Below are 12,819 nucleotides of genomic sequence, written 5' to 3'. Positions count from 1 at the left end.
GGTGCAAAGATGGCTTAAAAGGCTTTACATTTTCTGCACTTAGGTAAGTAACATTCTGTCTTTGTGTTGAGAGAAGTTGCAAGTTAATCTAAAAATATTGAGTGTATAGAATTCCAATAAAGATTCGTTAATTTAGTTTTTAATCTGACAGTACTCATAAAAGTCACAGTGTTATATCCTTGCATTTGTGGATAGTTTATTAAGTAATTTCTTAGACTAAGTTGAGTTTATGGGTGGGACTTACGGACTGTCAAGCACATGGTCTGAAGTGTTCTTAGAGCATTTTATTTGTTCACCTCATCTACTAACATGGAAATTGGCCTATTATATATACTGTATAAATGTTAGTTATCACCGTTATTATATTTTATAACTCAAAACGTCTTAAAGTAGACATTTTTTTGCAACCACTCTACAACATTTGTCATGTGTTTAATGGAATGTTCTACTACCATCTCACCGGACATACTCAATCCAAACCCCATGCTTTTCCAGTTTGTGTCTGAAGCGTTACTTATTTAATTTTCAGTGTCCATGGAATACTTGCCTAGTGAAGTTTGGTAGCATGGCATTCACTGCAAATTTCAGAGAGAAAAGTGTGGGCATGCCTTGGGGACATCATCTTATATGGCAGTAGTGCGCATTCAGATCACAGACTCTCCATCTTTTAGGGGATGTGAATTTGAGGCAGAGCTTTAGATAAGGAGCAATGAAGAAGATCACTGTTGGTAAAGCTGAATCAAAATGTCTGCTGGGGAATAAAATATTAGTGGTATCAGAGTGTTTAAGACTGAAGGGTCAGGGTAGGGAGAGACTGGTTTGGACTTATTAAGTGGGTAGTAGACACCTAACAGTGTCTGAGGGGGGTGGTTAACAGTGAATTTGAAAGATGAGTCCAGCAGAAGTATATGGGACATTGGATGACAGAGAGCTAGATGTAGGAAGATAAGTACTGTGATTTGTGGGGTAATGGGAAGGTTCAAGAGAGAAACTACAAGTTAAATGGAAGAAGGTGAAGACCAGTGGACCATTTTCCATCTCCTACAACCTGACTCCCAGTGTAGCACTGAAAGCTAAGTGAGCTAGGGAGGATGGTCAGTTTCTCAGGGCTTAGTGGTAGAGCACCTGCCTGGAATGTGGGAGGCCCTGGGTACAATCCCCACAGGGGTGTGGGGTGAGGAGGGGAAGAAAAGTTGTAATGAAACTTTGATAACTAGACTTCTGAAGCCATGGTACATGGAAAATGGTTTACTTTAAGGTTTTCATTAAGAGATATATGAGAAAAAAAACTTTCCTTTGTTCTTAAATGATGATAAAGCATATTTTTAAAACAAAGTCAATGACAAAACCAAAAGATGATTTCCTGAAGAGATAACCTTGCCTTATTTTCCTAAGATGCCAACCAAATCTTTAGAAAATCTTGCCGATACTTCAGATAGTGTTGTATCCTTTCTTCATGTGCACGTTGAATCAGGGCTGAGTTTGGAATGTTTGTGCTTAAACTTTTTCTGGGTTATAGGACAATATTCTAGAAAAATGGTCATTGTTACAGGAATTCTTGTTAAACAAAGTTGTTAAGCATTGCAGATGTTTCTGCCTTCCACAAGTCAGCCTTCTTCCTTCTGTCCTGTCAGCCGTTCTCTCATAGATGGGAAGGCATCAGTGAAATGTGTGGCCGTGTCCTGTCTTATTCTCTGTCTTTATTCCTATCCACAACTTGGAAAGCAACAGTGTTAGTTCTGGCTGAGAGATACAACCAAAAAATCCAGTCTCTCCTTTGTAATATCAGCACAATTTTAATTAACTGTCCTCTCCTCAGCCTCTGAAGGCAGAAATACATCTGACTCATTCATTGTTGTATTCTTGACACAGTACACATCTGGAGACAAAGTAAAAACATAACCAAATAAATACTGAGTGAATGTTATTCAATTTTCATACGCTATATACAGCATTTATATAGTATATACCCTTCTACTAAACAGGGTGGATTTCATTTTATATTGCATTTATTGCCCATTGATTACTCCTAGATACTTAAAGATAGCGCATAATTCTAAAACAAAAGCTAGATTCTGTTTTAATTGTCCAGTTTCATTGCTAGAGAGTAATGGGTTAATGTACGTTGTTGTTAGAGGTTTCCTAAAGTGTTACCTGGCATGAATTTCTATTCTGCACCTTCCCATCGTCCCCTGTCTGATTGTTGTTACAAATGCATACAGTGAGTTTATAGCCTGTCAAAATATTCAACATTCAACATTAATTACAGAAGGGAGGGGACAGAAAAGTACTTGTGGTGGCCAAACTTAGCAAGTGTGACTTCCTGACGGTGGTAAAGTGTATGAGAAAAGAATATTCAGTGCTTGATAGGTTTGAGGGAGTTGGCCATAATGGAACATAGATGGATACAAATAGATACAGTCACCATCAGGCTTGAAGGAGGCGCCCGTCCTCGATAGATTGTGATTACTCTACCACAAACGCACATTGTTTTATAGAGGATAAGTTTCCTCCATTCATTGCAACCATTCATAAAGCAGCAGAGTTTAATGTCCCCAGGCTAGACTCAAGCAAAAAGCTGTAGACCATAAAACTTTACTCTAATTTAGCACCTATAGTTTAATGCATCCTACCTGTAAAAGAGTCCATAAGCTATAAAGATATCATCCATGTAGTATTTATTTGGTTATGCTTTTACTTTGTCTCCAGATGTGTACTGTGTCAAGAATGCAACAATGAATGAGTCAGATGTAGTTCTGCCTTCAAAGGCTGTAGAGAGGACAGTATTAATTAAAATTGTGCTGATATTACAAAAGGGGGACTGGATTTTTCAGTTATATATCTCAGCCAGAACTAACACTGTTGCTTTCCAGGTTGTGGATAGGAATAAAGGCAGAGAATAAAGCAGGAAAACTGCCAAGAATACTTACAAGCTTAAAACAAAACAAAACACCCCCAAAAGCCAACTTCTGTAATAGAGCAAATTAAGTGCTAAGTCATCATTTCCCTGATGGCTCCCCCACCCCCATGAGAGGAGAACAGTTGGCAGTACAGAAGGAAGAAGGGGACTTTTGAAAGGCAGAAGAGGAATATTTAACAAGCATGTAGGAAAGAAAGATGCAGACAGCAGCACTAATGCTGGTTTACCTGCAGATCTCAGCCTGCTGAAGGTGAGGGCAGTCTGGCTGTCCAGTGTTAACTCAAGAGGCCGTAAGCTGGTAAAGTTCTCTGATGGTGAGAATATCAAGTTCTGATCTACACTTTACGAAGCTTCCTCGGGCAGTTTTAAGGAGAAAGTCTCTGCAGATAGGAGTAGAAAGGCACTGGAGTAGCTGGAGGCAAGGGGGAAGGATCCTGGGAGAAGAGCCAGTGCAGGTGTTCAAGAGGCGTGGCTCAGGGGTTATGACATCAGATTCCACAGCAGTGGCTCTCGACCTTCCTAATGCTGTGACCCTTTAGTACGGTTCCTCAGGTTTTGGTGGCTCCCAACCATAAAATTATTTCATTCTACTTTATAACTGTCATTTTGCTACTGTTATAAATTGCAAGTAAATATTTGATATGTAGGATATATTATGTGACCCCCCCCCACACACACACACACAAAGGGGTTACAAACAACAGGTTGAGAATCACTGTTCTAGACAACTTTCTATTTGTTGCTGACAATGTGAATCTTATACACAGGGCTGTCCTTTATTCAAATTCATGGGAAATATAGTACCTGTAATATTACTGTAGGATCAAATGCCATATAACATTTATGAAATGCTTGTTGGCTCTGTGCCAACATTTTCAATTGCATTGTTTTGACAAATGGTCATCTCCTATATGTATTTGATTTTTCCAAAAGAAAAATAAGATTGACATGTAATAGGTACTTAGATTGCATGTTGTTACTACATTCATTCATTCATTCATTCATTCATTCATTCTTACGATGTTACAAACACATGATAGCAAAGAAAATGGACATAGTTTCACAGTCCCCACTATTTAGCCAGGGATGCATACTATTCAAATGGTGTTTATTGGGGGTGCTTCATGGGGCTGTTAGGCCACAGGTAAAGGACTACTCAGTCACTTGCATAGAGACAAGGACAGCTTCTCCAGGGAGTCCTGTACTGTGAGATCATCAGCACTGGCCAAAAGATCAGTAAGTTCCGAAAAGCACTAGAGAGACTTCCTAGTTTTATCTGGTGGCTTATATAGAATTGAGTGCAGACCTTAAACTTTGTAGCCACAACCACAAATAATGAGCAGATTCTTTTGTGGTAAAAGCTCCCAGGGCTCTCAGCTGCCATGTGATGAGAGAAAGCCCTTTGCACACCCAGTTTGACTCGGAAAGCTAAATGCTTTTCTGAGTATGCCAGGACAGGATGGGCCAGTGGTTAGTTGTAACTAGTGTTTTGGTTTTATTTTCCAAATACTGAAGTTTTCTTATTTTGTTTACACCAGTCTCAATCCTGGAATATTAGTGAAGAATTATTGATCTTTTCTCATTGAGTCAATACACTAGATATGGATAGACTTTCTGAAACTCATGAAGGTGGGGTTTCTTTCGGTAAGTTCAGCTGTATCAGCAATGACTCTTATGGTGTAGTTAGAAAGAGCTGTGAAACTTTTGAGATAGCTCCCTTCCCCAGTGTTATCTGGTGGTAGAAACACTTTCAATTGCATTGTTTTGACAGATGATCATCTCCTATATGTGTTTGTTTTTTTCCAAAGAAAAATAAGTAGATTGACATAATAATAGCAATAATGGAATTTAAAATTTCTAAGGAAATATGAGAATAGGTATTTTTGGTTGTTTCTATTCTATAGTTACCACTGTTTTATTGGGGACCCAATGTCCTTTCATGTTCAAGTGACTTTACCTAATGCCACTGCTTGTCAGTAAAAATGCTGATGTAAGTGAGGGCTCAGAGAAACCGCAGAATCTGATTACTCTGTAAGTGAAAGAAAGGTAGGCTTATTTGGGGAATTTCAGGGCTGAGATGTAGAGCGAATAGCATAAGGTGGGAAAGCCTTGGTTTTAAAAGGAGCAGGTAGCTGTCAACTGGAGTCTGTAATCGGAAACAGCCTGGCAGTTTAGAGTAGCAGTGGGGAGCATTTGTAGTCAGGAGAGCCAGGACCTTTGCTGTGTGTTACAGGTAAGTGCTAATAGAGAGCTGGAGGCCCCATTGCTGGAGCAAGTGTAGGGGAGGGAAGGGGTGGTCGCTCTTCCTGACAGACAGAAAGTCATTGCTTCACATGCACCTGAGGCATGCCCCCTGTAAGTTGTCCTCTAGTGTGAGGAGCGGGTGTGGCGGCAGTCCCAAAGGCACCAGGGACTGCAGCTAAGTCCTATGACTTACACCTGACTTCCTCATATAAGCCACAAACATCTTGAGAGCTGCGCAGGTGTACCAGGATACCGGTGAATCCATTTTGATGGAGATATGCCCCTGCTGCCCTGATTAGCTGAAGCTGCGTGCCTGGTGAAGTGGCGTGGCCTGCTGTGCGTGGATGGGAACTGAGAGTATAAAAGAGTGAGAGGCCCAGGGTTCGGGGGAGATATAAACAGGGGAGATATAAACAAGAAGAAACAGGACTGAATAAACGTGTGCAGAAGGATCCTGTTGCAGTGTCGTTCTTCCTGGCCAGTTGAGTGTGCGCAAGACTCTAGCACTCTCTGTTTACCTGATCAGAATCCAGCCCAGCTGAGCCTGGCGTTTTCATTCTGGGGTTTGGGGGGCACAAATCTCAAATATTTGGGCCTAAGTGTTTGGACCTAACAGCCATGTGGTATAAACTTAGTTTCACTCTGAATGAGAAACTGTATTATGGTTGATTATGAGACATTATAATTGTGTGACCTGTGGATCCAGACTGACCTGATTCTCTGGAAAAATTTAAAGCACACTGTAACACCTTTAAAAACGTTAGGTTAAAGATTGCCTCATAGAAGTCCTATAGTATATTGTAATTGATTAATTTGATTTAAAATATCATCATGTCAAGAAAATTCTTTGTTTAGAGAATATTATTTTGTGTACATTGTGAGAAGAACTATTTTAACTAAGAAGTTAAATTGTAGTTGTATGTAAACATGGTTTGTTTGTTTGTTTTCCTGTGGGCGAAGACGACTAACTCCATGCTCTGTCCTCCAGGTTTATCGTGGGGAAGGAAGAAATTCCCACGCACTCTTACTCACCAGAGACAGCGTATGCCAAAGTGGAACAGAAGAGGGAGAAGCACAAGGGAACGCCGAGAGCAATGAGCATAATCGCTCTGGTTCGGACTCTCGTGGACTCCGTGTGAGTGCTCTGTCCTGTGCTTCACTTACCCCTGTCGCTTATCCCGTGGTCACTGTGTATCGTCGGGCCTCCTTTTTCTCTTCAGGAAATGATGTTACTCTTTTGTTCCCAGCAGTGACTATACCTAGAGGTTATAGAATGCAGGGACTGGCAAGGAGATGTTGCTCATGCTTTCTCATTGGGTACCGCATCATCACATGCCTTTAAAACAGAGTTCGTGGAATTGGAACCATTTTCTGTTCCTCCTGGGCAGAGTTAAGGAGGCTGGAAAGGGAGGAGGCCAGAGACATGGCACATGCTCAGTGGCTGTGTGGACCGTTAGAAAGAGAACAGTTGCTGAGAGAACCAAGACGACACAGGAGCAAGGACAGTCTTCAAGTAAAGGGTGTTCTCCAGCAATGACAATACTCTGGGTTCTGGGATGGAATATTTATTTGTATATTATACAGAGAAATAAGTCTTTACATTCTGAATATTCATTTTTATATTACCATAATATTTAATAAACTAAATTCAGTGGTTTGAAGTTATGCCATCAGCCCTTAAAGCAGTCATGGCAGCCATGTTAGAACAGAGTGAGTGGGCAACACTGACAGGAAGTGCGTGGTAATTTCCTCCTTCCTACAATAAACGAAGGACAGAGATGGAGGGAAAAAAACCTATGGTTAAATATGAACACAGTTTAATTTCTTCCCCTATCATTTGCCTCTACCAGCTTGTGTCTCTGGAAAAAGGTTAAAGTACCATGCTTCACAAAATCCTTGTTGTCATCTGTGGTTGGCACTTGTGGAATTGCCTGTTGGGCTCTGTAGGCATAGGTGATAATCACGTTTGGCCAAATTCATTTTTTTGTTTCTTTGTTTTCATATTAGTCTATACTGCAAACAGAAGATGGGGACACAGAAAGTGTAAAGGCAGAAACAGGTGTGGCAGTGAGCTCAAACAAGTGTAACAACAGGCTTGGGTTGCTGCGTGAAGAACAGTGTAGTTCGCCTTGATGGAAGTAACTGAATGTAGTAGGGAGAGCATGAGCGGATGAATGTGCATGGCTCCTGAGGGCCGGCGCGCCTTCAGCCTTGGCAGGCCTTGCCTGAGCAGCTGCACTCAGGTAAAACTATTCGAGGATTATATAGAAGCAACCCTAAATGTTTGGGAGTAGCATTATAGGACACTGGAATCCACTCTGGGTGACCAGGGAAAGCTCACATGACAGTACTGATGACGTCGGCACTTTGCAGATGAAGCAGTTCTGGTAGTAAAACCTGACCTGTAGAAGAGTGATAGTTTGCACAAGGCAGGCCGGCTTCTGTAGCTCACCTCTATTCAGCACTTCCACGTGGCCAGATATGGCATATCATTCCCATGACTTCAGGCTTAGGGCGGAATGAGCTAGTGCCATCGAGTTTGACCAGGGAAGCTTCCTGTGCAGTTCAGCTGCAGTGCAAAGATTGGTTTTTGAGAGGTCTTGCACAGGGTTGGAGACGTACAGAGCCAGAGCACTGCTCTGCAAGCCGCTTGCTCTTATACCCAGGGGAAAGTTTGGTGCTCTCTTCACAGAAACAGTTAACTTGTCAGGAAGAAGCTACAGTGACTGCCGACTTTGGAACTTGAGCCCCTCAAAGAAAAGGAGTTCTGTTGAGATGCATGTTGGTTGACTTACATTTTTCTACCAAGGATGAATGAGGGGGTCATAGAGTCGGTGTCCCACATGAACAGTAGTCCTGGCAGAAATGTTTATATGAAACTCCAGACTGTAAGTGCTTTACAGTTAAGTCACAAATAGCCTTTGAGTTCCCACATGATTCCTATTTCCATATTTATTTTAATAACTGAATCTTGAATTCTGACACTTTATCAGGTTTCTTTTCCAGATGTTTCCTCTCAAATATAATTAAGTATAAATTCCTATAACCTGAATGCATTCTTATTATGATTTTGTTTAAGGACTGACTTCACGGATGATTTATGGTCATCATACTCTGTAACAAGAGATTTAAAGCTCCTAAAATTTCGTGGTGTATATAGTAGACAGTGTAGCCATGTTTTTCATATTCATTCACAAAGAAGTGCCAGTATCGTCTCCCTGCTCCACAGTGTGTCACTTGAACTGCAATCACATGTTTTGTACAAGGTGTTAGCAACAAAATTAAAGCAACACTCTTAGCTCTGCTTCTGTAGGTCCGACAGAAAGCTGTGAGCATTTAGGGGGGAAAGGGGGATCTTTTTCTCCTTTACTGCTAAGAAATTTTTGTATAGGCTTGCAATACACTCATGCACAGTATATCCATCCATAGGCACACCCAGAGAGGCATAAATATGCACACATACTTTAATTAGTTATGATTAGTGTTGTCTCTCTGGTCTGATTTCAGATGCAAGCATGGACCAAGGCACAGATGCTGCAAGCATTATGAAGACAACTGCATTTCCTACTGCATTAAAGTGAGTCTACAAAGGCGTCTCCCTGATTTTTGTCAACAGTTGCTGCTTTAAACCCAACATTAGTTTCTGTAGTAATTTCTAAGCAAATAGAAAAGACCATATCGTTCTGCTGCCATTTAATTTGTATTTGACTCAGATTACTAGAGCATGCCTATAGGTCAGCACTAAGGGACTTAACTGTGTCCATTCACACAGATTCCCTAGTCTCTAGGGCACATGGGCATTTTTTTTGCAAAACTATACTTCTTGCCTCCTGACTTGTCTCTCATCACTAGCTCTGGAAAGAGTGTCTGGGGCAGGTGGCACCATCTGCTCTAAGTCCCTCAGTTTTGAATGGTGCTCACAGTCCCAATGCTTTTTAAGAAGTCACTTATTTCTTACAAGGTCTGATTTTTTTTTCTTTTTTCTTTTTTTGCGGGGGCGGGAGATTAGTTGACCGAGTCATACAAACCTCAGATGTGCAGTTCTCTCTGCACGGCTATGGAGAACTTAGGCACTTTCCCACATCAGTGCTTGTAAGTGGAATGCCGAGACTCAGTGTTGATAGTGGCATTTGCCCAACTTCCTATTCATCTCAGAATCCTGAGAGCTGTGTCTAGGGCTAGCGACAGAAGAATACATTTTCCTTGTGCAGTGTCCAGATTTGATTTCTTGCCTCATTTTCGAAGTGGCAACAACAAATAAAGAAGACTCTACTGGCTCATAAAGAGGGAGATTCCGTCTGACAACTGACTTAGTCTATTCAAAGGGGGAGTTCAGGCAGGGCTGGGGAGCTGATACTGAGCGTTTTCTAGGAAAACAAAAAACAAAAAAAGACCGAGAATTGACACGCAGTCAGAAACCTAGTGACTCTTTAAAGTGTGTTCCAGGACTTAGCAGTTTGTGAAATATGCTAAACTGTCTGGAGACACGTGGGAGAGAAGTTTACACTTTGAAAATACTCTGAAGTCTCTTTTGCTTGTTTTTGGGTTATCTATGTAACCCTGGCTGTCCTGTAACCCTTGGGTGTGTACATTTTGAGCTCTCAGAGATCTGCTGGCCTCTCTCTCTGCTTCCTGAGTCCTGGGATTAAAGGCTAAAATACTGAAGCTTTAACAAGGTGTATCTCATTGCAGTGGAGCTTTGATTGCACCACGTTACGCTACAACCCTGATCGATATTCACATTAATTCCATTCTTCTCAGCTCACTCTGCTCTCAGCTGTCTTAGTAGGATCCTGTTCCTGCCCACTTCTGTATTGGCTCTGTGCTTTCTGTCCAGCCAGTGTGACATGTTTTCATGAAAGTGTCTTCTCTTTTGGATCAACTTAAATGTCACACAGTCAGTAGCTTTTCTTTACTATCCAGTCTAATACAAGTTTCTCTAGTGGCCAATTACTTCCATTGTGACACATTGTAATTTTTAATTATTATATTACTTTACTCATTTGGTTTCTCTTTCCATATAAGATTGTAAAGCGCCACAAAGACAAGAACTTGGTCTTGCCTGCCATGTTCCCACAGCCTTGTAATCCCAGTATATAATAGATAGATAGCCAGCAAATATTGCCTGAATGCAGAGACATATTGATTTTATTTTTTGAAAACTGGGTGAAAAAATTAGTCTGTTTGTTCTTTAGCACAATATCACAGAGATAAAAGGACTGTCATAGTATTGAAAAAATACTGGGCAGTTCCAGAGAGTCACTCACAGGAACTCACGAATGACTGGCCTATTTCATGGTCATGTGTTCACCGGGCTTCAGGAAAATCAATCCTTACTTTCCTGTAGCAATTCGGTTTTTCTTTTTTCTAGAAAAGAAAATTGTAATTGGAAAATACAAGTCTGACTTTTTGGAATGTAGCATGCAGGCCAAGGTCCCAGCTCTTGGGTGGAGATGCAGTGTTGAGTGTCTTCAGGCTCAGTTAGCTTCAGTGTAAAGCAGCATTCCTCAGTTTAGCTTCATGCAGTTACCTAGATAGAGTTCCCATCTCCTAGAAATTTCTTTAACTTGGTTAATATATATATATATATGTTAGATACACACACACACACACACACACACACACACACACCAGAGCTCCAAACACTGAAGTTATCTTCCATGCTTGTACTGATGATCAGACAGTTTTTTATTAAAATTTCCTAAGACAGGTGACTTTGTCCACTGCTTTTTTTGAATTTCCATGCTTGTATTCCTAAAACCCTGTGGTTATTGTCAGAAGAAGGTAAAAAGATGGCTTTGTTTCTAGGGCTTCATCAGAATGTTCAGCGTGGGCTACTTGATCCAGTGCTGTCTCCGGATCCCCTCTGCGTTTAGGCATCTGTTTACAGAACCATCCCGGCTCCTCTCTCTTTTCTACAACAAGGAGAACTTCCAGCTGGGGGCTTTCCTTGGATCTTTTGTTAGTATATACAAGGTAAGCTTATCCCAAAAAGAAGAAAGTGAGACGTTAATAAGGCCGATTGCTCTGTAGTTAAGAACTTCCTGGCTGCTCTTCCAGAAGATCCTAGTTGGGGTCATAGTATCTACATGGTAGGTCACAGTCATCTGTAACTTCTTTTCCAGGAGGTCTGGTGCCCTTTTCTGACCTTCATGTGCCCAGGCACATACATATGTGACATACACATACATGCATCCACACATGTAGGCAAAAGTCATACACATAAAGTAATGACTAAATGCTTTAAAAGAGAAATGAATGGCATGGCCATTGTTAGATAAGGTGTGTTCTGCTTCAGCTATTGTTTTATTGGTGGTGCTTTCTAGACCATTCCTACCTATCTTGGCCTCACCAAGTATATGCACTATATTGTGAATTCAGGAGGGAAAAGTTTGTTTAGAATTTTACTTAATATGTTTGACTTTATACCCATATTGCATTTATTTATATATTTTTTCAGAGACGTATTTTCTTTAGTTTTCAGTACATAGACATTCGAACAAAATGTGTATTTCCTAAGTAAAATCTAATAATATTCCAATTTTTTAAAAACGCATTACAGTTTGGTTCCTCAGTTTAGAATCCTTTTGCACTTTCTAGCAGTTGATAAGATTTGGCTAACACTGTAACGGTCTTCTCTTGTGAGCGACCCGCCATGAGTGCTGGGCTGTTGCCTTTTGTCCACTCAGTTTCTGTCGTGCTGTCTAAAGCGGTGGATCCTCATCACCTATTCTGCCGCTGCTTGTAGTACGTGCTACATATTTCTACATATATCTTGATATGTCGGCAAGCCCCTCAACACATGTATAGAGATCTTCCTTGACACGGAACATTGCAATGTTGACTCACCGCCTACTGTTTAGTGGAGACACTAATGTGTTACTCATTACACTGAAGTGTTTTGCTGTCTGAATTTTAGTTTGTGTATTTAAATTCAGATTCTAGGTGATAAATTGTTCAGTTATGAATATGACTTAATTTTTGAATTCCCCTTATTTTCGTCTTTAAAACTGGGTTTCTTGCAGAGTATATATAATTGGTTCCCTCCCACCCTGAGATAAGATCTGATGTGGCCAGCAATCGCCCTGCATCAGCCTCCCGAGATTGGGATTGTGCATGTGAACCGCCATGATTTACTGGTGGTGTCTACACTCTATGTGTCAGCTGTGTACAGTGTGGTCTATCTAAGGTCTCTGCAGTTCTCATTAGTTATTTTCTATTCCGTCGTCTTCCTTGTTACTCCCTCCATATTTGGTTCATTTATTTTTATTGGTTTCATATTATTGTTCCTGCTGACTTATCTTTAATATTTGTTGTTGTAACTTAGTGATCTTAGCATTCAGAATATTTGTTTTTTTTATTTATCATCTCAACATTAAATAGTATTATCACTTTATGTACAATGTGAAAATATTACACTGTGCACTGAATTCCTTTTTAGCCTTTGTGTTGTGTATTAATCTTTAAAAGCTTAAAATTCTACAGCACATAGTTTATATTTTGCTTTATAGTCATCTTGTTCTTTAGAAAACCAGAGAGTGGGGATTTTAATCTTTAGATCATGTGATTTGTGTCACAGCTACTGAGCTCTGTTTTGGGGGTGAGAAGGCAGTTTAGGCACGGTGTCAATGTGAACATGGCTATGTTCCAGTAAA

The 12,819-nt window shown here is 40.6% G+C and overlaps 1 protein-coding gene across 6 annotated transcripts in view; it reads left to right on the top strand.

Annotated features, from left to right (window-relative positions):
• Tmem135 (transmembrane protein 135) overlaps nucleotides 1–12,819 on the top strand; it is a 264,682-nt gene that overhangs the window by 239,536 nt on the left and 12,327 nt on the right. For all 6 annotated transcript variants that reach the window (NM_001360746.1, NM_001360745.1, NM_028343.5 and 3 more), the window contains 4 exons: nucleotides 2–43; nucleotides 6,153–6,299; nucleotides 8,672–8,741; nucleotides 10,973–11,140. In NM_001360746.1, coding sequence (NP_001347675.1) covers nucleotides 2–43; nucleotides 6,153–6,299; nucleotides 8,672–8,741; nucleotides 10,973–11,140 — 427 coding nt within the window. The remainder of the gene's footprint in view (nucleotide 1; nucleotides 44–6,152; nucleotides 6,300–8,671; nucleotides 8,742–10,972; nucleotides 11,141–12,819) is intronic.

Source organism: Mus musculus, chromosome 7, assembly GCF_000001635.26.
Source record: "Mus musculus strain C57BL/6J chromosome 7, GRCm38.p6 C57BL/6J".
Classification (NCBI taxonomy): domain Eukaryota; kingdom Metazoa; phylum Chordata; class Mammalia; order Rodentia; family Muridae; genus Mus; species Mus musculus.
The sequence above is the reverse complement of the archived record's forward strand: the minus strand, read 5'-3'. Positions and strand labels throughout refer to the sequence as shown.